The 26,784-nt window shown below is 50.9% G+C and overlaps 1 protein-coding gene across 1 annotated transcript; it reads left to right on the plus strand.

Annotated features, from left to right (window-relative positions):
• The first annotated feature begins 1,971 nt into the window (after positions 1-1,971).
• On the plus strand, positions 1,972-26,456 carry ABRAXAS2 (abraxas 2, BRISC complex subunit). Its single transcript, XM_063433590.1, has 9 exons — positions 1,972-2,059; positions 13,528-13,618; positions 13,788-13,824; positions 14,004-14,070; positions 15,483-15,673; positions 15,778-15,897; positions 18,563-18,647; positions 18,791-18,905; positions 23,982-26,456. Exons 1-9 carry the CDS (start codon positions 1,988-1,990, stop codon positions 24,356-24,358), a joined length of 1,155 nt encoding a protein of 384 aa, XP_063289660.1. The 5' UTR covers positions 1,972-1,987; the 3' UTR covers positions 24,359-26,456.
• Positions 26,457-26,784: the final 328 nt, after the last annotated feature.

Here is a 26,784-nt window from a genome sequence, read left to right on the forward strand (position 1 = left end):
ATAGAGAGAGACACACTGTATTATAGAGAGAGATAGAGACACTGTATTATAGAGAGACATATTGTATTATACATAGAGAGACACACTGTATTATAGAGAGAAACACTGTATTATAGAGAGAGATACACTGTATTATAGAGAGACACTGTATTATATAGAGAGACACAGTGTATCATAGAGAGAGACACTGTATTATAGAGAGAAACACTATTATAGAGAGACACACTGTATTATAGAGAGACACACTGTATTATAGAGAGAGAGACACATTGTATTATAGAGACACACTTTATCATAGAGAGACGCACTGTATTATAGAGAGACGCTGTATTATAGAGAGAGACACACTGTATTATAGAGAGACACACTGTATTATAGAGAGACACTGTATTATAGAGAGGCACTGTATTATAGAGACACACACTGTATTATAGTGAGAGACACACTGTATTATAGAGAGAGATAGAGAGACACATTGTATTATACATAGAGAGACACACTGTATTATAGAGACACACTGTATTATATAGAGAGAAACACTGTATTATAGAGAGAGACACACTGTATTATAGAGAGACACTGTATTATATAGAGACACACAGTGTATCATAGAGAGAGACACTGTATTATAGAGAGACACACTGTATTATAGAGAGAGACACACTATTATAGAGAGACACACTGTATTATAGAGAGACACACTGTATTATAGAGAGAGAGACACATTGTATTATAGAGACACACTATCATAGAGAGACGCACTGTATTATAGAGAGACACGCTGTATTATAGAGAGAGACACACACTGTATTATAGAGAGAGACACACTGTATTATAGAGAGAGACACACTGTATTATAGAGAGAGACACACTATATTATAGAGAGATAGAGACACTATTATAGAGAGAGAGAGACACATTGTATTATACATAGAGAGACACACTGTATTATAGAGAGAGACACACTGTATTATAGAGAGAGACACACTATTTTATAGAGAGACACTGTATTATAGAGAGAGACATACTGTATTATAGCGAGAGAGACACACTGTATTATACATAGAGAGACACACACTGTATTATAGAGAGAGACACACTATATTATAGAGAGAGACACTGTATTATAGAGAGACACACACTCTATTATAGAGAGAGACAGAGACACTGTATTATAGAGAGAGACACACTGTATTATAGAGACACACTGTATTATATAGAGAGACACTGTATTATAGAGACACACACTGTATTATAGAGAGAGATAGAGACACTGTATTATAGAGAGACACATTGTATTATACATAGAGAGACACACTGTATTATAGAGAGAGACACACTGTATTATAGAGAGACACTGTATTATATAGAGAGACACACAGTGTATCATAGAGAGAGACCACACTGTATTATAGAGAGACACACTGTATTATAGAGAGAGAGACACATTGTATTATAGAGACACACTTTATCATAGAGAGACGCACTGTATTATAGAGAGAGACACACACTGTATTATAGAGAGACACGCTGTATTATAGAGAGAGACACTGTATTATATAGAGACACACTGTATTATAGAGAGATAGACACTGTATTATAGAGAGACACATTGTATTATACATAGAGAGACACACTGTATTATAGAGAGAGAAACACTGTATTATAGAGAGATACACACTGTATTATAGAGACACTGTATTATATAGAGAGACACACAGTGTATCATAGAGAGAGACACTGTATTATAGAGAGACACACACTGTATTAGAGAGACACACTGTATTATAGAGACACACTGTATTATAGAGACACACACTGTAATATAGAGAGAGACACACTGTATTATAGAGACACACACTCTGTATTATAGAGACACTGTACTCTCCATGCACTCCATTGCCCATAGTGCATTGCGCGGGGGGCCAGAGAGCGTCATGGTAGGGCGGCGGCGCGGTGGATTCTGGGAGGGAGCGGGCTCACAATCATGGCGGCTTCCATTTCGGGTTATACGTTCAGTTCCGTATGTTATCACAGCACCAACAGCGACTCGGACCATGTAAGCGGCACACCGTGCGGGGGAACGGCCGGGGACAGCGGATCTTTACCGGGGGTAGGGAGGGCCCCAGATACACAGCCAGAGGGGGGACACTGCGGGCTGTCACCGGGGAGGAAGTGGGTGACAGACTGGGGCCTGGGCGGCTGGGAGCTGGCAATGGGCACCTAACACCGAGCACAGCCCCCCCTCCCTGTCACACAGCACAGCCCCCCCTGTCACACAGCACAGCCCCCCCTGTCACACAGCACAGCCCCCCCTGTCACACAGCACAGCCCCCCCTGTCACACAGCACAGCCCCCCCTGTCACACAGCACAGCCCCCCCTGTCACACAGTACAGCCCCTCCCTGTCACCCAACCGCCCCCCCGTCACCCAGCCCCCCCCCCGTCACCCAGCCCCCCGTCACACAGCACAGCCCCCCCCTGTCACACAGCACAGTCCCCCCCCCTGTCACACAGCACAGTCCCCCCCGTCACCCAGCACATTCCCCCCCTGTCACCCAGCACAGTCCCCCCCCTTGTCACCCAGCACAGTCCCCCCCTGTCACCCAGCACAGTCCCCCCCCTGTCACCCAGCACAGTCCCCCCCCTGTCACCCAGCACAGTCCCCCCCCTGTCACCCAGCACAGTCCCCCCCCTGTCACCCAGCACAGTCCCCCCCCTGTCACCCAGCACAGTCCCCCCCCCTGTCACCCAGCACAGTCCCCCCCCTGTCACCCAGCACAGTCCCCCCCCTGTCACCCAGCACAGTCCCCCCCTGTCACCCAGCACAGTCCCCCCCTGTCACCCAGCACAGTCCCCCCCTGTCACCCAGCACAGTCCCCCCCTGTCACCCAGCACAGTCCCCCCCTGTCACCCAGCACAGTCCCCCCCTGTCACCCAGCACAGTCCCCCCCTGTCACCCAGCACAGTCCCCCCCTGTCACCCAGCACAGTCCCCCCCTGTCACCCAGCACAGTCCCCCCCTGTCACCCAGCACAGTCCCCCCCGTCACCCAGCACAGTCCCCCCCTGTCACCCAACACCCCCCTGTCACCCAACACCCCCCCTGTCACCCAACACCCCCCTGTCACCCAACACCCCCTGTCACCCAACACCCCCTGTCACCCAGCACAGTCCCCCCCTGTCACCCAGCACAGTCCCCCCCTGTCACCCAGCACAGTCCCCCCCTGTCACCCAGCACAGTCCCCCCCTGTCACCCAGCACAGTCCCCCCCTGTCACCCAGCACAGTCCCCCCCTGTCACCCAGCACAGTCCCCCCCTGTCACCCAGCACAGTCCCCCCCTGTCACCCAGCACAGTCCCCCCCTGTCACCCAGCACAGTCCCCCCCCGTCACCCAGCACAGTCCCCCCCCCGTCACCCAGCACAGTCCCCCCCCCCGTCACCCAGCACAGTCCCCCCCCCGTCACCCAGCACAGTCCCCCCCCCGTCACCCAGCACAGTCCCCCCCCGTCACCCAGCACAGTCCCCCCCGTCACCCAGCACAGTCCCCCCCCGTCACCCAGCACAGTCCCCCCCCCGTCACCCAGCACAGTCCCCCCCCGTCACCCAGCACAGTCCCCCCCCGTCACCCAGCGCAGTCTCCCCCCCCCCGTCACACAGCGCAGTCCCCCCCCCCGTCACACAGCGCAGTCCCCCCCCCCGTCACACAGCGCAGTCCCCCCCCGTCACACAGCGCAGTCCCCCCCCGTCACACAGCGCAGTCCCCCCCCGTCACACAGCGCAGTCCCCCCCCCCGTCACACAGCGCAGCCCCCCCCCCGTCACACAGCGCAGTCCCCCCCGTCACACAGCGCAGTCCCCCCCCCCCGTCACACAGCGCAGTCCCCCCCCGTCACCAAGCGCAGTCCCCCCTGTCACCAAGCGCAGTCCCCCTGTCACCAAGCGCAGTCCCCCTGTCACCAAGCGCAGTCCCCCCCTGTCACCAAGCGCAGTCCCCCCCTGTCACCAAGCGCAGTCCCCCCCCTGTCACCAAGCGCAGTCCCCCCCCTGTCACCAAGCGCAGTCCCCCCCTGTCACCAAGCGCAGTCCCCCCCGTCACCAAGCGCAGTCCCCCCCCCTGTCACCAAGCGCAGTCCCCCCCGTCACCAAGCGCAGTCCCCCCTGTCACCAAGCGCAGTCCCCCCTGTCACCAAGCGCAGTCCCCCCCCTGTCACCAAGCGCAGTCCCCCCCCTGTCACCAAGCGCAGTCCCCCCCTGTCACCAAGCGCAGTCCCCCCCTGTCACCAAGCGCAGTCCCCCCCCTGTCACCAAGCGCAGTCCCCCCCTGTCACCAAGCGCAGTCCCCCCCTGTCACCAAGCGCAGTCCCCCCCGTCACACAGCGCAGCCCCCCCCCGTCACACAGCGCAGTCCCCCCCCGTCACACAGCGCAGTCCCCCCCCCGTCACACAGCGCAGTCCCCCCCCGTCACCAAGCGCAGTCCCCCCTGTCACCAAGCGCAGTCCCCCTGTCACCAAGCGCAGTCCCCCTGTCACCAAGCGCAGTCCCCCCCTGTCACCAAGCGCAGTCCCCCCCTGTCACCAAGCGCAGTCCCCCCTGTCACCAAGCGCAGTCCCCCCCCTGTCACCAAGCGCAGTCCCCCCCTGTCACCAAGCGCAGTCCCCCCCTGTCACCAAGCGCAGTCCCCCCCCTGTCACCAAGCGCAGTCCCCCCCCTGTCACCAAGCGCAGTCCCCCCCTGTCACCAAGCGCAGTCCCCCCCCTGTCACCAAGCGCAGTCCCCCCCCTGTCACCAAGCGCAGTCCCCCCCGTCACCAAGCGCAGTCCCCCCCCTGTCACCAAGCGCAGTCCCCCCGTCACCAAGCGCAGTCCCCCCTGTCACCAAGCGCAGTCCCCCCCCTGTCACCAAGCGCAGTCCCCCCCCTGTCACCAAGCGCAGTCCCCCCCCTGTCACCAAGCGCAGTCCCCCCCTGTCACCAAGCGCAGTCCCCCCCTGTCACCAAGCGCAGTCCCCCCCTGTCACCAAGCGCAGTCCCCCCCTGTCACCAAGCGCAGTCCCCCCCTGTCACCAAGCGCAGTCCCCCCCTGTCACCAAGCGCAGTCCCCCCCTGTCACCAAGCGCAGTCCCCCCCTGTCACCAAGCGCAGTCCCCCCCTGTCACCAAGCGCAGTCCCCCCCTGTCACCAAGCGCAGTCCCCCCCTGTCACCAAGCGCAGTCCCCCCCTGTCACCAAGCGCAGTCCCCCCTGTCACCAAGCGCAGTCCCCCCCTGTCACCAAGCGCAGTCCCCCCCCTGTCACCAAGCGCAGTCCCCCCCGTCACCAAGCGCAGTCCCCCCCCTGTCACCAAGCGCAGTCCCCCCCTGTCACCAAGCGCAGTCCCCCCCTGTCACCAAGCGCAGTCCCCCCCCTGTCACCAAGCGCAGTCCCCCCCTGTCACCAAGCGCAGTCCCCCCTGTCACCAAGCGCAGTCCCCCCCTGTCACCAAGCGCAGTCCCCCCCTGTCACCAAGCGCAGTCCCCCCCTGTCACCAAGCGCAGTCCCCCCCTGTCACCAAGCGCAGTCCCCCCCTGTCACCAAGCGCAGTCCCCCCCTGTCACCAAGCGCAGTCCCCCCCTGTCACCAAGCGCAGTCCCCCCCTGTCACCAAGCGCAGTCCCCCCCTGTCACCAAGCGCAGTCCCCCCCTGTCACCAAGCGCAGTCCCCCCCCTGTCACCAAGCGCAGTCCCCCCCTGTCACCAAGCGCAGTCCCCCCCTGTCACCAAGCGCAGTCCCCCCCGTCACCAAGCGCAGTCCCCCCCTGTCACCAAGCGCAGTCCCCCCCTGTCACCAAGCGCAGTCCCCCCCTGTCACCAAGCGCAGTCCCCCCCTGTCACCAAGCGCAGTCCCCCCCTGTCACCAAGCGCAGTCCCCCCCTGTCACCAAGCGCAGTCCCCCCCTGTCACCAAGCGCAGTCCCCCCTGTCACCAAGCGCAGTTCCCCCTGTCACCAAGCGCAGTCCCCCCCTGTCACCAAGCGCAGTCCCCCCCTGTCACCAAGCGCAGTCCCCCCCTGTCACCAAGCGCAGTCCCCCCCTGTCACCAAGCGCAGTCCCCCCCTGTCACCAAGCGCAGTCCCCCCTGTCACCAAGCGCAGTCCCCCCCTGTCACCAAGCGCAGTCCCCCCCTGTCACCAAGCGCAGTCCCCCCCTGTCACCAAGCGCAGTCCCCCCCTGTCACCCAACACCCCCCTGTCACCCAACACCCCCCCTGTCACCAAGCGCAGTCCCCCCCTGTCACCAAGCGCAGTCCCCCCTGTCACCAAGCGCAGTCCCCCCCTGTCACCAAGCGCAGTCCCCCCCTGTCACCAAGCGCAGTCCCCCCCTGTCACCAAGCGCAGTCCCCCCCTGTCACCAAGCGCAGTCCCCCCCTGTCACCAAGCGCAGTCCCCCCCTGTCACCAAGCGCAGTCCCCCCCTGTCACCAAGCGCAGTCCCCCCCTGTCACCAAGCGCAGTCCCCCCCTGTCACCAAGCGCAGTCCCCCCCTGTCACCAAGCGCAGTCCCCCCCTGTCACCAAGCGCAGTCCCCCCCTGTCACCAAGCGCAGTCCCCCCCTGTCACCAAGCGCAGTCCCCCCCTGTCACCAAGCGCAGTCCCCCCCTGTCACCAAGCGCAGTCCCCCCCTGTCACCAAGCGCAGTCCCCCCCTGTCACCAAGCGCAGTCCCCCCCTGTCACCAAGCGCAGTCCCCCCCTGTCACCAAGCGCAGTCCCCCTGTCACCAAGCGCAGTCCCCCCCTGTCACCAAGCGCAGTCCCCCCCTGTCACCAAGCGCAGTCCCCCCCTGTCACCAAGCGCAGTCCCCCCCTGTCACCAAGCGCAGTCCCCCCCTGTCACCAAGCGCAGTCCCCCCCTGTCACCAAGCGCAGTCCCCCCCTGTCACCAAGCGCAGTCCCCCCCTGTCACCAAGCGCAGTCCCCCCTGTCACCAAGCGCAGTCCCCCCTGTCACCAAGCGCAGTCCCCCCCTGTCACCAAGCGCAGTCCCCCCCTGTCACCAAGCGCAGTCCCCCCCTGTCACCAAGCGCAGTCCCCCCCTGTCACCAAGCGCAGTCCCCCCCTGTCACCAAGCGCAGTCCCCCCCTGTCACCAAGCGCAGTCCCCCCCTGTCACCAAGCGCAGTCCCCCCCTGTCACCAAGCGCAGTCCCCCCCTGTCACCAAGCGCAGTCCCCCCCTGTCACCAAGCGCAGTCCCCCCCTGTCACCAAGCGCAGTCCCCCCCTGTCACCAAGCGCAGTCCCCCCCTGTCACCAAGCGCAGTCCCCCCCTGTCACCAAGCGCAGTCCCCCCCTGTCACCAAGCGCAGTCCCCCCCTGTCACCAAGCGCAGTCCCCCCCTGTCACCAAGCGCAGTCCCCCCCTGTCACCAAGCGCAGTCCCCCCCTGTCACCAAGCGCAGTCCCCCCCTGTCACCAAGCGCAGTCCCCCCCTGTCACCAAGCGCAGTCCCCCCCTGTCACCAAGCGCAGTCCCCCCCTGTCACCAAGCGCAGTCCCCCCCTGTCACCAAGCGCAGTCCCCCCCTGTCACCAAGCGCAGTCCCCCCCTGTCACCAAGCGCAGTCCCCCCCTGTCACCAAGCGCAGTCCCCCCCTGTCACCAAGCGCAGTCCCCCCCTGTCACCAAGCGCAGTCCCCCCCTGTCACCAAGCGCAGTCCCCCCCTGTCACCAAGCGCAGTCCCCCCCTGTCACCAAGCGCAGTCCCCCCCTGTCACCAAGCGCAGTCCCCCCCTGTCACCAAGCGCAGTCCCCCCCTGTCACCAAGCGCAGTCCCCCCCTGTCACCAAGCGCAGTCCCCCCCTGTCACCAAGCGCAGTCCCCCCCTGTCACCAAGCGCAGTCCCCCCCTGTCACCAAGCGCAGTCCCCCCCTGTCACCAAGCGCAGTCCCCCCCTGTCACCAAGCGCAGTCCCCCCCTGTCACCAAGCGCAGTCCCCCCCTGTCACCAAGCGCAGTCCCCCCCTGTCACCAAGCGCAGTCCCCCCCTGTCACCAAGCGCAGTCCCCCCCTGTCACCAAGCGCAGTCCCCCCCTGTCACCAAGCGCAGTCCCCCCCTGTCACCAAGCGCAGTCCCCCCCTGTCACCAAGCGCAGTCCCCCCCTGTCACCAAGCGCAGTCCCCCCCTGTCACCAAGCGCAGTCCCCCCCTGTCACCAAGCGCAGTCCCCCCCTGTCACCAAGCGCAGTCCCCCCCTGTCACCAAGCGCAGTCCCCCCCTGTCACCAAGCGCAGTCCCCCCCTGTCACCAAGCGCAGTCCCCCCCTGTCACCAAGCGCAGTCCCCCCCTGTCACCAAGCGCAGTCCCCCCCTGTCACCAAGCGCAGTCCCCCCCTGTCACCAAGCGCAGTCCCCCCCTGTCACCAAGCGCAGTCCCCCCCTGTCACCAAGCGCAGTCCCCCCCTGTCACCAAGCGCAGTCCCCCCCTGTCACCAAGCGCAGTCCCCCCCTGTCACCAAGCGCAGTCCCCCCCTGTCACCAAGCGCAGTCCCCCCCTGTCACCAAGCGCAGTCCCCCCCTGTCACCAAGCGCAGTCCCCCCCTGTCACCAAGCGCAGTCCCCCCCTGTCACCAAGCGCAGTCCCCCCCTGTCACCAAGCGCAGTCCCCCCCTGTCACCAAGCGCAGTCCCCCCCTGTCACCAAGCGCAGTCCCCCCCTGTCACCAAGCGCAGTCCCCCCCTGTCACCAAGCGCAGTCCCCCCCTGTCACCAAGCGCAGTCCCCCCCTGTCACCAAGCGCAGTCCCCCCCTGTCACCAAGCGCAGTCCCCCCCTGTCACCAAGCGCAGTCCCCCCCTGTCACCAAGCGCAGTCCCCCCCTGTCACCAAGCGCAGTCCCCCCCTGTCACCAAGCGCAGTCCCCCCCTGTCACCAAGCGCAGTCCCCCCCTGTCACCAAGCGCAGTCCCCCCCTGTCACCAAGCGCAGTCCCCCCCTGTCACCAAGCGCAGTCCCCCCCTGTCACCAAGCGCAGTCCCCCCCTGTCACCAAGCGCAGTCCCCCCCTGTCACCAAGCGCAGTCCCCCCCTGTCACCAAGCGCAGTCCCCCCCTGTCACCAAGCGCAGTCCCCCCCTGTCACCAAGCGCAGTCCCCCCCTGTCACCAAGCGCAGTCCCCCCCTGTCACCAAGCGCAGTCCCCCCTGTCACCAAGCGCAGTCCCCCCCTGTCACCAAGCGCAGTCCCCCCCTGTCACCAAGCGCAGTCCCCCCCTGTCACCAAGCGCAGTCCCCCCCTGTCACCAAGCGCAGTCCCCCCCTGTCACCAAGCGCAGTCCCCCCCTGTCACCAAGCGCAGTCCCCCCCTGTCACCAAGCGCAGTCCCCCCCTGTCACCAAGCGCAGTCCCCCCCTGTCACCAAGCGCAGTCCCCCCCTGTCACCAAGCGCAGTCCCCCCCTGTCACCAAGCGCAGTCCCCCCCTGTCACCAAGCGCAGTCCCCCCCTGTCACCAAGCGCAGTCCCCCCCTGTCACCAAGCGCAGTCCCCCCCTGTCACCAAGCGCAGTCCCCCCCTGTCACCAAGCGCAGTCCCCCCCTGTCACCAAGCGCAGTCCCCCCCTGTCACCAAGCGCAGTCCCCCCCTGTCACCAAGCGCAGTCCCCCCCTGTCACGAAGCGCAGTCCCCCCCTGTCACCAAGCGCAGTCCCCCCCTGTCACCAAGCGCAGTCCCCCCCTGTCACCAAGCGCAGTCCCCCCCTGTCACCAAGCGCAGTCCCCCCCTGTCACCAAGCGCAGTCCCCCCCTGTCACCAAGCGCAGTCCCCCCCTGTCACCAAGCGCAGTCCCCCCCTGTCACCAAGCGCAGTCCCCCCCTGTCACCAAGCGCAGTCCCCCCCTGTCACCAAGCGCAGTCCCCCCCTGTCACCAAGCGCAGTCCCCCCCTGTCACCAAGCGCAGTCCCCCCCTGTCACCAAGCGCAGTCCCCCCCTGTCACCAAGCGCAGTCCCCCCCTGTCACCAAGCGCAGTCCCCCCCTGTCACCAAGCGCAGTCCCCCCCTGTCACCAAGCGCAGTCCCCCCCTGTCACCAAGCGCAGTCCCCCCCTGTCACCAAGCGCAGTCCCCCCCTGTCACCAAGCGCAGTCCCCCCCTGTCACCAAGCGCAGTCCCCCCCTGTCACCAAGCGCAGTCCCCCCCTGTCACCAAGCGCAGTCCCCCCCTGTCACCAAGCGCAGTCCCCCCCTGTCACCAAGCGCAGTCCCCCCCTGTCACCAAGCGCAGTCCCCCCCTGTCACCAAGCGCAGTCCCCCCCTGTCACCAAGCGCAGTCCCCCCCTGTCACCAAGCGCAGTCCCCCCCTGTCACCAAGCGCAGTCCCCCCCTGTCACCAAGCGCAGTCCCCCCCTGTCACCAAGCGCAGTCCCCCCCTGTCACCAAGCGCAGTCCCCCCCTGTCACCAAGCGCAGTCCCCCCCTGTCACCAAGCGCAGTCCCCCCCTGTCACCAAGCGCAGTCCCCCCCTGTCACCAAGCGCAGTCCCCCCCTGTCACCAAGCGCAGTCCCCCCCTGTCACCAAGCGCAGTCCCCCCCTGTCACCAAGCGCAGTCCCCCCTGTCACCAAGCGCAGTCCCCCCTGTCACCAAGCGCAGTCCCCCCTGTCACCAAGCGCAGTCCCCCCTGTCACCAAGCGCAGTCCCCCCTGTCACCAAGCGCAGTCCCCCCTGTCACCAAGCGCAGTCCCCCCCTGTCACCAAGCGCAGTCCCCCCCTGTCACCAAGCGCAGTCCCCCCCTGTCACCAAGCGCAGTCCCCCCCTGTCACCAAGCGCAGTCCCCCCCTGTCACCAAGCGCAGTCCCCCCCTGTCACCAAGCGCAGTCCCCCCCTGTCACCAAGCGCAGTCCCCCCCTGTCACCAAGCGCAGTCCCCCCCTGTCACCAAGCGCAGTCCCCCCCTGTCACCAAGCGCAGTCCCCCCCTGTCACCAAGCGCAGTCCCCCCCTGTCACCAAGCGCAGTCCCCCCCTGTCACCAAGCGCAGTCCCCCCCTGTCACCAAGCGCAGTCCCCCCTGTCACCAAGCGCAGTCCCCCCTGTCACCAAGCGCAGTCCCCCCTGTCACCAAGCGCAGTCCCCCCCGTCACCAAGCGCAGTCCCCCCCGTCACCAAGCGCAGTCCCCCCCGTCACCAAGCGCAGTCCCCCCCGTCACCAAGCGCAGTCCCCCCGTCACCAAGCGCAGTCCCCCCCGTCACCAAGCGCAGTCCCCCCCGTCACCAAGCGCAGTCCCCCCCGTCACCAAGCGCAGTCCCCCCCGTCACACAGCGCAGTCCCCCCCGTCACACAGCGCAGTCCCCCCCGTCACACAGCGCAGTCCCCCCCGTCACACAGCGCAGTCCCCCCCGTCACACAGCGCAGTCCCCCCCGTCACACAGCGCAGTCCCCCCCGTCACACAGCGCAGTCCCCCCCGTCACACAGCGCAGTCCCCCCCCGTCACACAGCGCAGTCCCCCCCCGTCACACAGCGCAGTCCCCCCCCGTCACACAGCGCAGTCCCCCCCGTCACACAGCGCAGTCCCCCCCGTCACACAGCGCAGTCCCCCCCCGTCACACAGCGCAGTCCCCCCCCGTCACACAGCGCAGTCCCCCCCGTCACACAGCGCAGTCCCCCCCCGTCACACAGCGCAGTCCCCCCCCGTCACACAGCGCAGTCCCCCCCCGTCACACAGCGCAGTCCCCCCCCCGTCACACAGCGCAGTCCCCCCCCGTCACACAGCGCAGTCCCCCCCCCGTCACACAGCGCAGTCCCCCCCCGTCACACAGCGCAGTCCCCCCCCCGTCACACAGCGCAGTCCCCCCCGTCACACAGCGCAGTCCCCCCCGTCACACAGCGCAGTCCCCCCCCGTCACACAGCGCAGTCCCCCCCCGTCACACAGCGCAGTCCCCCCCCGTCACACAGCGCAGTCCCCCCCCTGTCACACAGCGCAGTCCCCCCCCTGTCACACAGCGCAGTCCCCCCCCCGTCACACAGCGCAGTCCCCCCCATTGTTTTTGCCGAGGGTCGGTCTGTCACACTGTGTTTTTGCCGAGGGTCGGTCTGTCACACTGTGTTTTGGCCGAGGGTCGGTCTGTCACACTGTGTTTTGGCCGAGGGTCGGTCTGTCACACTGTGTTTTGGCCGAGGGTCGGTCTGTCACACTGTGTTTTGGCCGAGGGTCGGTCTGTCACACTGTGTTTTGGCCGAGGGTCGGTCTGTCACACTGTGTTTTGGCCGAGGGTCGGTCTGTCACACTGTGTTTTGGCCGAGGGTCGGTCTGTCACACTGTGTTTTGGCCGAGGGTCGGTCTGTCACACTGTGTTTTGGCCGAGGGTCGGTCTGTCACACTGTGTTTTGGCCGAGGGTCGGTCTGTCACACTGTGTTTTGGCCGAGGGTCGGTCTGTCACACTGTGTTTTGGCCGAGGGTCGGTCTGTCACACTGTGTTTTGGCCGAGGGTCGGTCTGTCACACTGTGTTTTGGCCGAGGGTCGGTCTGTCACACTGTGTTTTGGCCGAGGGTCGGTCTGTCACACTGTGTTTTGGCCGAGGGTCGGTCTGTCACACTGTGTTTTGGCCGAGGGTCGGTGCTTTGTCTGTCACGTTTTTTTTTCTATTTTTTATTTTTATTTTTTTTTGGACTGCTGGTGCAAAGTCATGTTGTTTCGAGTCTCTGGCTGTGAGGGTCTGTCATGGTGTGTGTGCGCCTCTGGCTGAGGGTCTGTCATGCTGTGTGTGGCTGCGACTGAAAGGGTCTGTCATACAGCAGCTGAAGATTTATTGTTGTTATGCTGTGTGTATAGCTAATGGGTTGTTGGAAAGCATGGGAGTTAAAGGGACTCTCCAGTGCCAGGAAAACAAACAGTTTTCCTGGCACTGCAGGTCCCCTCTCCCTCCCACCCCCCATCCCAAGTTGCTGAAGGGGTTAAAACCCCTTCAGTGACTTACCTGTATCCAGCGCCGCTGTCCCTCGGCGCTGGGTATGTGTCCGCCCACGCTCCTCCCCCGCCGACTTCATCCGGAGGGGGAGGGCTATTGAGCATGCGCGGCCGCTGGCGGGGAAGACCTAATGCGCATGCGTGGCAATGCTTTCAATGCTTTCCTATGGGGATTTCAGCGACGCTGGAGATCCTCACATAGCATGAGGACGTCCAGCGACATTATAGCACACTTTTCATGTGCTATAAACAAGAAAGTGCCCTTGTTTTGCTTTAAACTGGATGATTTTTGCTCACACCTCTCTTCAAACATTGGAGTGATGGAGGATGTTGTCTACTCTCCAGAGATAAGGCGTTGCTGAAATTTGTAAACAGTCAAAAGTTGAGGGGGTATATAGTGTAGCATGGAAGGCACCAGTTGATTTTTAGTGGATATTGCAGAATGATATTCAGTACCTGTGCTTGAATTGAATTGTTTTAGACCTCTATATTTAAACAGTAATATGATGTTACAGAATTGTCATGCACAGATTTCAATAAACAAAGCTGGACAATCTTCTATATTAATATTTATGAATTTCCTTTGACTTTTTTTTTATTTATTTTTTAACATAGGAAGGGTTCCTGCTGGGAGAGGTGAGACAGGAGGAAACCTTCTCGATTAGTGATTCCCAGATTAATAATACAGAACTTCTGCAGGTTATTGGTGAGTTCACATTGGATAGAACATATGGAAGTAGCACTGAGCATGCCCTCTTCATTCACTGCTTTTTTTGTCACTGCTTCTGGAAGTACTTTCATGCCTACTGCTCATGCAACTAAATTTGCATCTGTCATTAGGAGATTTTATTTTATCGAATTTCTTTTCCTTTCAGAGATCCATAAACATGAACCATGTTCCAATCTGTTCAGGTAGGTTTTTATATTACATGCTTAGAATATTGCATACAAATAAGCAAGACATTCTCTCTGGAGTGGTAACGGGCATACCGTAATTCATATTTTGCATATGTCTGTAAACAGAACATGTTGAAGTTATAGTTTTAGCATTAATCTAAATTATATATACCTGTGTTGTTTTTTTTTTACAGTTTTTATGATTACGCTGGCACGGTCAAAGAGGAAAGTCTTGATCGGATCCTCAAAGATAGACGGAAAGTATGAGCTATTTTCATAGAATCTTCCATGTTTAAGTGATTTATCTATAGTTCTTCTGAATCTGCTATGTTGGAATACTGTTGACATTTGGTTAGTTAACCTTCATGTCTTATTGGTTTGGATAAATATCATTAAAGGAACACAATAGAGTCAGAAACACAAACTTGTATTCCTGACCCTATAGTGTTAAAATAACTATTTGGCTAAATATAGTAAAATCTTACCTTATTTCCAGTCTGCCTGCGCTGGCTCTATCTCCTATCCCCATAGGTAAGCAATGGACTGGCTGAGCTCATCAATGCATCAAATCATATTTTTTATTTATTTTTATAGTAAATGATATGATATGTTGAAAAAAATAGGGTTTTTTTAGAAGGACCATTTAATGGCAAGAAAAACAGTATTTAAAATGTGTGGGTACAGTAAATGAGTAAGAGGAAAATTACAGCTAAACACAAACACTGCAGAAATGTAAAAACAGCCCTGGTCCTTAACGGTAAGAAAATTGAAATGTGGTCTGGTCACTAAGGGGTTAAAGTTTGCTCTTTGCCCAGCCTGTGTTTGAGTAAATATATGGGTTTATGGCTACAATAAAATATTATGCACTTTAACAGTCATTTAATGATTTATTTACAATGTCTTTGCTCTGCAGTGGATTTTGGGAGACTGGAGTAATCATGTCTGCTTCGTAAATCATCCTCTTATTAATGTAAATCCAACTCAAATAACTGCACTGTGGAATCTGCTATGACTCTCCACAGTGTTTTTTCACTTGGAAGTCTTTCCCAGTCTTTCACTAGTCCACCCATGTCAAATTGATATCTTTTGCTTTCAAAACCTTTCTTCATGTCTGAGACTTATCTGGGTACCCACTGTCTTTCTCCTATACACAGACATCCCTAAAACATAAAGTTCCTACTTCGATATTAGAAAAGTAATTTCTATCCATTTTTGTGTCCGCTGAAACTCCCATACCACTGGATTCTAACCAAAGTTTGACAAAATGATATTGCTAAAGAGACTCCGGTTTGGGTGTACGAGCTGCCTACTCTCAACTAATACTAATGGACATCTAATCCACCTTATAGACTTAATATACCCTGGACCATTGGTGGGCCCTGAAGATTGGTTTGGGAACCACGGAGTTACCCTATAAATCAGTTACCCTATAAAGCTAGTTATCTAGGGATATATTTTAATTTAGTATTTTTTATTTGAAAGGAAAAACGTGTTCTTATTTTTGTCCCCCCTATAATGCATCGCTTTTAATTTTATTTCAACCTTTTCATTATTTATGCCATTTCAAGAAGGCTTAAATTTATTGTTTCCTAAACTAATGCACATGGTTAACATTATTTTTAGACAGTACCAATCTGCTTTTATTATATTGTGCTATATTGGTGTTTTGACAGAATGTGATTGGATGGTACAAGTTTCGGAGAAATACACAACAGCAGATGTCCTATAGAGAACAGATTTTGCACAAACAGCTAACTAGCCTTCTTGGGGTTCCTGACCTCGTCTTCCTGCTGATCAGCTTCATTTCCACTGCCAACACATCAACCCATGCCTTGGAATATGTGCTATTTAGGCCCAATCGCAGGTAGTTATCCGGAAACCATTTTTGCAAGATGATTTTATTTTCCAAGGCACTCCTATTTGTCTAAAAATGCATCATGTCTGAACAAGTTGTAATTGTTTTTTTAGATATAACCAGAGAGTCTCTCTTTCAATTCCAAACTTGGGTACGACGAGTCAGCAAGAATACAAGATATCTTCTGTGCCAAACATCTCACAAAACTATGCCAAAGTAATCAAAGAACATGGGTGAGCAAGTGCATTAACAATCTCTTTCTTGCTTTTTATTTTCAGAGTTTTTTGGGGAATGAAGCTGGCTCCTAATGCATTGGTTGAAGTTTGTTAAATTGTATTTTTCTACCCTTGAAATGGGACACTTTAGTCACCAGAACAACTACAGCTTAATGTAGTTGTTCTGGTGTGTATAGTATGTCACTAAAGACTTTTTAATATAAACACTGCCTTTTCAGAGAAAAGGCAGTGTTTACATTACTGCCTTGTAATACCTAATACCTAATAATAGTGGCAGTCACTCTGAACGCCTCTAGAGGTCCTTCAGTGCTGCACAGTGTGCCACACTGACGTTCAGTGTCTCTATGCTCTGCATGGAGGTGCTGAATGTTCCTCAAAGATGCATTGATTCAGTGTATCTCAATGAGAAAATGCTGATTGTCGCAGCGTGGTGTTTTACCGCATGTGTGCAATAGCCAAAGCATTGGATTGGCTGAGATCATCAAGATTGATGATCTCAGCCAAGGAGGTGGGGCTTGGGCAGAGCAAGCCATGAACGGACCCGTGATGCTGGAAAAAAGTACGTTTTATACCTTTTTTTTTTTTTATAGCTGGGGACAAGGGAGGCCGGGGATTAAATGGAGGTTTCTAAACTATAGTGTCAGGAATTCAAATTTGTATTCCTGACACTATAGTGTTCCTTTAAAATATTACTTCGTAGATGAAATTACTGTTTTCAGGCAAGGTTAATTTTTATGGGAACAGCATCATAAGTCAAAGGGTAGCAGCAAACTCCATGACCAAAAGGTTATTTTGTAGTGTCGTGGTCCACGAAGGCTTGGCTGTCTGTGTTCAGCATTTCCATGTGGCCAAGTTATGCCTACCCACATATTTTGGACAAATAATAAAGAAATGTTAGTCTTGAAATTCTTCACTTTTTATCCATCTAGAAGGCCTTCACACATAGCTTCCCTGTACCATTACCACCACAATACACTGTGGTGGGTATGTTGCATTGAGTGTTCCTTTTTAATATGCAATAGAATGTTGGCATTATGCAGAACCTCTTTCATAAAACATTAGTTCACTTTGTTTGAGGCTGTGAGGTGCTTTAAAATCGGTATCTTCTCTAATGAAATCTCTATGGTGATATATGACTGAGCTTGTATTGCTAGGCTGCAGGGAAGGGAGGCTGACAGAACTGGTGGACAGGAGAGATGGATGATTTACTAAACGACAAGGCATGTGGCAGCAACTTAATATGTGAAACATGGAGGCATAATTATGAGATTCAATAGTAAAACCTAAGAAATAGAGTGGTAAAGATGTGCGATATACGTACACATGGCTATGATATGATTACTGGTGCCTGAATTCGTGGTTCTAGCATTTCCAGGGAGTTTTGCAAACTTCAGTTTATGGTGTGTACAAAGGCCAGTTTGGTGTAATCGTGTGAATGGAAGCTTTTGGTCAAAAGTTGTTTAATCAGGACAGAGACACACTGTGTGAAGTGCCTGAAGCACTGTGTCTGATGCCATTAATGACATTTAAGGTCAGTGTCACTAAAATAAAGCATCTTTCCCTAGACTAATGTTTAAACTAAAAACTGTTAATTCTCTTCACCATATATGTAGTGTAAACTATTTCTGCATTGTAGGATATTATCAATGCTCATGACTTTTGTCCAATCATGTTTATCATAGAGTAGCCAGTAACACAGCGCATGCATATCAATCCAAAGCTTCTTTTTGAGAAGCAATTACTCAAATTTTCCTTGTAGAGAAATAATGGACACACACAGCATCTAGTGTCGGCATTCTTTGCATGCATGGTTAACATTGGCAAGGCTGCAAGGGCAGCATCTATGGCCCAAAATAGCTCCAATAAGACCAGTTCAAAATAGCTCCAATAAGAGTGTCCCTTTTAATATTGAATACAAAATGACATTTCAGTTGTTTTGTTATTTATTGATACTGGAGAATAGTCTAAATACTTTTGCAAGGTCCTGTATGATGTTAAGATATATTTTATTGTAGTGTATTCTATCAGGGTTATGCATTAAAGAATGAATTGTTGGTTATTTTAATTTCATATTTTAGGCAAAATAGCTGAAATTAAAACATTGCTTATTGTGGCATGAAATCTGGAATTCTCTTTGAATCCCCAACAATTCACACTTATTAAATTTGACAGCAAATCTATAGATTAAACTAGTTTGCCTGAAGTGCACTTCTTTCTCTACAAGAATACCTACTACAAATACTTGAACATCAGCCCACTACCCCAAAACTATGCGAAGTGTTCCATTTAAGCAGGAAACAGACTCGTGTATTACCGTAGCAGCTATTTTTACCATTCTGCCTTTATATTTGTTGAATTATACAACTATGCATTGATACACTTGGAGTACTTTAACACCTTAAGGACACATGACATGTGTGACATGTCATGATTCCCTTTTATTCCAGAAGTTTAGTCCTTAAGGGGTTAAAGGTGCAATTGTGGTTTTGATTTGGATATTTTATTATGGCATTCAGTTTGTCTTCTGCTTTTTTTTTTTATTGTACATGGGTCTGTGGGTGTTATGTGTATGGATGTGTGGGCAAGGGCAATCAGGGAAGGCACAGTGTGTAGAGAAAATATTTTCAGTTTCTATATCAACACTTCTTATTGCTTCTTTCAGTACAAATTTCTTTGACAAGGATGGTGTGATGAAGGACATCAGACTTATTTATCAGGTCTATAATGCTCTACAAGAGAAGGTTCAGGTGAGTTTGAACGTGAAGTTGTGAATCTTGTCGGCTACACAGCCAGCTAGAAAGAAACTTTGTGAGTAGCTAGAATGCCAGATCTTAGCCATGACTGCAGTAGCTTTTACATTGGCTAACATGTTTAATTATCTTTCTGCTAGGCTGTTTGTGAAGAAGTAGAGAAGAGTGAAAGGATAGTGGAATCCTACCAGGCAGAAGTGAATAAATTGCGTGCTCAGATTTGTGAGAGGAAGGCAGAGAAGCAGCACGAACAAAGTAAGTTCCCATGTTCTGTAGGTAAAGTCCATTTATATTGACTAACATGGCAGAGCTTAAAACTCCAAGTTCTATGCTACTAGCCCAGGCTTAAACGTTACTCGCCACTGCAAGCCTGAAGAGTCCATGACACATTCACCAGGGTTATATTTCTTCTTGCCGGTGGCAAGTGGAAATTTTGAGCCCTGAACGTAGCATAGCATGAATCCCCAGCAGTGCAGTCTTTACTGGATTTTCTATGGCTCTTATTAAAAAAAATAATATAATAATAATTTTTTACCAAGTGCATGATATGATTTATGATTAGTATTTTAGTTGGTTAACACAATTTGACGATGATGTCATCTTTATATTTATTCTCTGTAATGAACAAAATAAATACTGATCACCTCTATGCAATACACTAAGGGTACTAACCTCATGCAGAGTTATGTGGGCGTTAACGTCGCAATATTTAAATCCAGTTCATTCCCAAGCTGTATTAATGGCAGCAGCTACAATAGCTGCCTCCTGAGACTTTAACGCTCCTTGGTCTTGAGCAGCACCCGCTAATCAGAGGAGCAAAGGGACAGGATTAGGATTGATGCATTGGTTTACAAGATGTTGCTTGGGGAACAGTCATGGAGTGCTTTATAGGAATATGCAAGGTTTTCAGTTCAATCAGCAAACGAAGAGAATATCTGTGAATGTTGACAGAGGGATGATTTGTTTTCACAGTGAGTGGGAATGGAACATAGGCTGTCAGCAGTGTTCATTAGTCATTGTACAAGATAATGTCTTGGGAAATTAAGGTTTTGTGTTTTTTTTTTTTTTTTTTTTTTAGTTTTTATTATTTATTTTTGCAATAGGCAAAACTAAGAAGTGACTCCTATTTTTAAATCATTATATAGATAACTCTGTAAAAGTTAAAGTAAACATGATTTGCAGCTGTTGCAATGAGATCTGCAAAACTCGGCCAAGTACGTGAAAGCTTGTAGAGAATCCTGACTCCCATTATGTTCAATAGGAGAACTAAGGAAATCTCACAAACGTTTGCCAAGTAGCATGTAATAAAATTCATGTAAAGCATTTGGTTCAGCGTCACTAGTGGTTCTATTCATCCTGAAACTTTTGAGCAAACATATTGCACCATTATATACAAGTCATGGATATTAAATTAACCATTCTTTACAATAATAGTGTGCAGAGGACCATGGTGATTTCCAATGTAAGCAAACAGAACGATAAGGCTACATTGAGCAATAAACTGAAGGAACTATTTTTTTTTTTTTTTACTGCAAAATACAGAAGACAGGGTCAAAATTTGGAATGAAACTCACGGATGTTTCCTGTTAAATGTCAACAGAACATACTAGGTAGTGGTAGTATGATGATGTATATGGAATGTTTTCTTTACACAATTCATCCACTTCATACCAAACTGAACATAATTTGATTACTACAACTTACTGAAATAGTTGCTGCCCACAATATTTTTTATTTTTAAATGGATACTTCAGGTTACTTTAGTGTTAATGCTTTAAGGCACATTTGGGATAAGGTGGAACTGGAGGTTCATAATATGAATGTGTCTGAAAACATGGCAGAAATGATGTGATGTTATTGATCTGGCATAGCCTAAGTGTTTACATCCCCTTGTTCAATCTATGCCACAAAGAATTCAGTCTAGAGACAAAAGGGGTTCCTGGCCATTACTAGACAGGTGTAAATTGGCCACTGAGTGTATTACTTGTCTCTATGGTGGTCTGCATTGTTTACATTAAAATATGAACCCACAAATTACTGGTTTAAAATGGTAACACTGTATTTTTCACAGTAGGTGGCACTTTTTTAGAATGTGCTTTTTGAATTCTAGCTATCGGAATAATAATAATAATGTTCATAACCTTACCTGAATCTTGCTGTTGTCTATTATTTAAAGTACATCTTTCATTCAAACACAACTTGGCGTCACTTTCAACAACAAGCCATTTGATTTATTCTGTATGTTGCTTCATTTAAATTTCTTGAAAATTTTTAATGTAAGTATGTTTCGTTTTCAAAATGCTCATTTACATCTGGCAACATTTCTTGCGCATGTACATTCACAATACTTCTCTAATTTTATCTATTTGCGAATAAAAATACTTAATTTCCAAAACAACACTTGCATATGGCTAGATCTTTATAAAGGTCCAAGTGGGACCAAAACCTTCATTGAATATGTAATTGCAGTTTTTTTTAAAATAAGTGTTTTTTGTTTTTTTTTATGTATCCACCATTAAGAAGGTCTATGAGTGCACCAATTCAGAGTTTTATAGATTCTTTCGAGAGGGAAAGGACCAAGTGTTGTTTGACACGGAACAAACACTTTTTATTTTATTTTTTCTAAAAGAACGTGAGTGCCTATATTATGGATTATATGTATGATACTTCGTATCCTCATTTTTTTGCAGATGTGCAGCTTTTCTGTAGACCAAAAGGTGGTTTAAAATTATCTTCAATCCTGGCCTTCCCATTGTATTTCATGGGAACACTTATGTCTACGGAGGATCTTCCATAGACAGAGCCTTTTTCCGGTCAGCCATTGGTGTGACAGCAATAGCTCTGTCTTTTTGTCAAGCGTAGGAAAAATACATAAGACAAAGTAGTACCTACTTTGTCTTATAAGATGCTATAATATGAGGTGTTGGTTTTTGTCAATCTGATTTTTATTAAGGCATATAGTATGGGGTACAGAAGAGAAGACGGAGGAAACGTTAAAGCGAGTTACATTATAGGGTCGGTACAACAATACACAAAGTTAAAGTACATTTCCAGATTTTCAATGCCTAATTTTTTTTTTTTTTTGTTAAGGTAACGTAGTTAAACTCCAATTTGAAATTACAAGCTAAGGATCGTAGGATCCGGATTAATATCTCGCTAGGTCCTGCTAGTCAGGCGACAGATTACACATAGATAAATTTTTAAATTTTTTTTAGTCGTTAAAACAGTAGTTAGAAAATACAGGCTAAGGATCACAAGATCCGGTAAGCAACTTGCCAAAATATTAGAGGTCCTACAGGTGATTTCACGTGTGTAGACAATAAGCCCACAGTTTAAAGAAACAGTGGTTAAACATTAGGTTAAATGTTATAAGTATCAATCAGTGGATTAAAATACAGGCTATGGATCATAGGATCCGGTTGGTAACATGCTAAAACATTAGAGCGTAAAACTTGTGGGGATCAGGCAAAATAGGTAGCACCTCGCTAGAAATAGATCTGCTTAAGCATTGATTAGTAGTGACTACTCAGACAGGCTGTACATCGCTGGTTATAGGAACAGTGGTGATAGGACTAGTGCATTTAGACTCTAGAATATCATCCAAGCTTAGAGTAAAATTATAAAGGTATATACAGGCAGCCAACACCATCTCTATGTGCCCGTGTAAACTATGGTTGCTCGATAGGGGTCAGTTGGCAAAGTGATATCATAAGTATGCAATACGGGTACATAAACTGATAGACGTATGCCGGACATTTTACATGAGTTAGTGACTGCTGAGTGAATATCACGGTAAAACATGTGATGGCCAATAGAGAAGTCCATGAGCGTCGGGGCTCTTGTCACAAATAGAAAAAGGAAAACGCTTAGGACACTTAGAAAAAACATCATTTTGACAGTAATTAGTGTTATTTTAGCGTCAATTATTGTCGGGTCGTCCCTTGATATAGCAGGTTGTCGGTATCCGGTAGGCGAGCTGTTCCCCTCTCGGGGATTTTTCACCCTACTCCCTGTTTGGGCATTACATCAAAGCAGCTAATAAGTCCTCCAGGGAGAGATCTGTATTGTCTCGTGCATGAGGTGCCCCTTGGCACACCAGTCACTGCTTGCTGACCTGTAAGTGGTTGCTTCCATCCCCTTAGAGTTGTGGTCACCCGTGGGGGTAGATTGTGCAGTGATTTAGGGCGGTTGCTGGCTTGGTGCAGCCTGGTTGTCTCTTGTGCTGTTGTTCGGCGCTTGGTGGTTAGCCGGTCTGGCTTGCTGTGCTCTGGCATGCTGTTGGGGCTTTGTGGCCGACCGGCGTTCTCCTTGCCGCTTGTGTGTGTGCAGGACCGTGCGCTCGGGTTGGCGGGATCAGCCTCCTGCCTAGCCACCTGCCGGTGCCTGCGTGGAAGGATGCCCGCCTGGAATACCTGTAGTGGGGTACTATAATGGCGTCTGCGGGTCGTCGGTCGGAGCCACCTGGCCACTGCCTGTGCCGCTTGAAGGTTGGGCATACCACTGCTGCATTGTAGATCGTACATGGCTGAGCATAGTCGGTCGAGGGCCTCTAAGGAGGAAGGTTGCATATGGCTGCTCATGGCTCCCCTCTGTGAGCTGCGGCGGGCGGCCATCTTGGACACACTCCGCCTGGCTCGTGTGTCTTTTGAGTTTGTGTACCTGTTCGATCAGTCTGTTAAGCGATCCGTGCCTAGTCCAGAGGCTCCGTCTCAGAGTGCTGGGAGTTTGCTCCTTGCGTGATAAGCTGGGCCGCCATTTTGTTTGCTTCTGTTGTGGCAGTATCCCAGACAGTTAGGGTGGCGGTATCTTTGTCAGTTGGTGCCAGATTCAGGCGAAGGAGGACCGGGATAACCCCCGCCGGTCCAGAGGGGGGGGAACAGGGCTGTGTTGCAAGCTTGGGAGGGCACTAGGTCGCACAGAGCGGGGGATCGGCCGCCTCACCCGTCCGGCGATACTACTAGGCCGCACTCCCGACAACCTCGATGGACGCTCCTTGTACTCGCGGGCGGCAGACCCGGGGCACATCGGCTGGCTCCTGAGGTAGGTAAGTCCGAGTTAAGGTGCTTGTGTGGGTTCTGGCACGAAATTTGTATTTTTAGAGGCTTATAATTTCGAAAGTTGCAGGAGCTGTTGATTTTCGTGACCGTCCAGCTCAGCGGTCCGGCCCCGCCCCCCGAGGTGTTGGTTTTTAATCACCCGAACCTACATCTTATAATATTTTCCATATGGTTGTGTTGTAATCATATAGCCAGATTGAGTAACTGTATGCTGGTTCTTTTGTCTGAAAAATAAGAAAGTACATGTTTTCAACTGCATTTTCTCTTTTCCCAGATCTGCGTCAATCCCTGTTACTCCGGCCTGAAGGACCCGCAGACAGCATGTTTGTCAGTGGAGACTCTATAGGTGCTGCTTCTAGGCCACATGACCTTCTACCACATCCATACTTGGAAGATAGTGCAAGCACAGATGATGTGGATAGCCCGCCTGATATGCCAAGGCCACAGGCAGTGGGCTCCTCTTGCCAACATCTGGTAAACAAACATGGTGGGAAAGGTACCTCTAAGACATCAGTTAGTGAAGATATGGAGGAATCTCAAGGTGACTACAAAAAGTCACGGCATCGTACGGAGTCAGCTGACAGTGAAATGGCAGAGGATCAGCCCTGCCAACCCAGCACACAACCCGATAGAGATGTAGCACTCCAGTGACAGCCTCCTGTGTGCCAGAAAGTACAGTGGGAGATTCTGGCAATGTTACATGGAATGTAAGCAATGTGAAGCTGCCAGCCTTTGGGAGTAAAGTCTCCCTGCTGCATACTTGCAGCACCTTTTACTCCCCAAGCAGCTACCTGTATTCATGGACTTCTTAATCAGTGATGCTTCTATGGAGCAGAAAATATAGACAAAGCTGCGTGTCGTATGTCATGTAAATGTCGAGCCAGTACTTTTGACCTCTTGAAGTTGTATAGAATTGAAGGGATTATTAGGTAAATAAGGGAGTCGGGAAATCTTAACAGCTCGCATTATAATTTTAGCTAGGAGTTTTGGCTAAGACGTTGTTCATCCCATTAACTGCCAGAATAAGCCTTGCTCTGACAGTGAAAGATTTAATGTCTTCAGTCTTTGTCCAAACTTCCTTGACTGCTGAAGTTACAATCTTCCAAATTCAGATGCCTCTCTTTGGTGGTTCATACTACCACCCACACATCACATACTTGTCTATGTCCCACTGCTGTCACTTTCCTTCACTTTAAATTTGATGTGTTTTTACAAAAGTTATATAAAAAAAAATATTTAACTTATTTACCTTTCTACAAACATAATTGTACACCACTCCTTAGCATCAAATCTATACAGTCTACTCGTTACACTTAAGATGCTATCCATTTCCCGCATGTCACATTATTCTGGAATGTCTTATTGCTTAAGTTTGACACACATTTTAGACCTCTGACATTGAACCCCAGTAGGTAAATGAGCACAAATACAACCTTATTGACCAAACTCAACATGTTACAGTGAAAACCAAAGTAACCAACACCTTCAGCGGTGCGTATGTAATGAGAAACAAAGTTAACCCATTTCTACAGATTCAGCCCTCAGAACACATTGTATCTAGTAGCAACCTTTGGTGTAAATAGAAAGCATGATAAGGTTCTAATCACTTGGAGCTTGGACTATTTATGTGGATATATTTTTGCTGAGATGCTTGATCTACAAAACATTGAAGATACAATCCAGATATAACAGACGTGGGGAATCATTAAGTGACTGTCTTCATATTTACGCTCACATTCTTCTCTTCTAAACAAATTCCATTATGTGCCAGATGGTTGAGTGGAAGGATATTTTTAAGATTAGCTGCACTTTTTAATTTAACTAAATGTTAGTTTTCACTCAATCAGTTGAGGAGGAACAAGGCTTTGGAGTGAGGTGTCTCATCTTGTAAATTGAACATTTAAGCACATAGATGCTTACCACTAGGTTAATTGCATTGTGGTTACAGTAGTAAACTTTGTTCACATGCAGACGAAGGAAGCAAAGTGGGTTGCTGCTGAAAATCTTGCCTGAAAGATCGTACAGAAAAACTTGTCTCATTCTCCGAATGGTGCACAATTTTTCAGCCTTAAGACTGGTACATATGTTGCAGTCAAACATAATAAATGTGTTTTAGTTTGTTATTGTGTACAGAAACTTTATGCCCATCTAAAGGTTCATATTCCATCAAAACAAATGCTCAATTTTACATTTGTTTAACTGATTTCCATGGCTCACTTAAATAACTGGTAAGAGCACTGGTTGTGTGGCCATTCAGATGGGACATCCTATTTTTGCACCTTTTAAAATACAAATGTACTTAAAATGAATCCACAGCAGGGGTAACCAATTGATCCATGGTGGAGTTACATCTTCCATGATGATTTGCCAACCTCTAGGAAATGTAGTTTTGACAACATCTGGAATGTTTGGACTACAGGGTAATTTCTTTTATGCCATAACCAACCTTCACTTTAAGGCTAGAAGGTTGTCTTTGTTCTCTATATTGATTTTACCAGTCTATAAATTGAGATTTTTTTTATTTTTATTTTAATCCCAGCACCTAATTTCCCCTAAATTATAGTCTAAGCTTAAGAAAGGTTCTTCAGGTTTAGCAAACATTAAAAATGTTGATGTGAAGTAATAAAATGTGATCAGATTTCTGCTCAGTGTAGAATTTTATTAAACCATATCCACCGTACTTTCATTGACCATATCAACTGTACTTGCAGTTGAATGCAAAAAAAATAAACTGGAAATCCGAGACCAATCTTTTTTTCTTTGTGTGTGGTGAGTTTACTAAAAGATAAAATGTTAGATTTATATAAAAAAAAGTCTTGTGTTATTTTGAAAGCATATTTAAATGTTGGAAAAAGTAGATTCCATGAAGTACTGAGGCTTTCACCTCCCCTGACCTGGCTCGGAGAGAAACAAAGTGAGATTTTCAAGAACTGTCTGTTAATGAGCAAATTTATAGAAGTGATTGCCATCTACACAACAGAAATATAGCTATTACTCCAAAGAGTTTGGCAATACTATGTTAATGACTCGCAGAAATGTAGCATATGACACAAGTGTGTAATGATAAGAGGGTAACT

The sequence above is a fragment of the Pelobates fuscus genome, chromosome 10 (genome assembly GCF_036172605.1).
Source record: "Pelobates fuscus isolate aPelFus1 chromosome 10, aPelFus1.pri, whole genome shotgun sequence".
Taxonomy (NCBI): Eukaryota; Metazoa; Chordata; class Amphibia; order Anura; family Pelobatidae; genus Pelobates; species Pelobates fuscus.

Bases quoted from the DNA above. Each gene is read 5' to 3' on its own strand.
- ABRAXAS2 (XM_063433590.1), top strand. From the start codon at position 1,988: ATGGCGGCTTCCATTTCGGGTTATACGTTCAGTTCCGTATGTTATCAC. The intron at 15,898-18,562 runs GTGAGCAAGTGC...TGCTTCTTTCAG, and splicing joins AAAGTAATCAAAGAACATGG to TACAAATTTCTTTGACAAGG. The intron at 18,906-23,981 runs GTAAGTTCCCAT...CTCTTTTCCCAG, and splicing joins AGAGAAGCAGCACGAACAAA to ATCTGCGTCAATCCCTGTTA.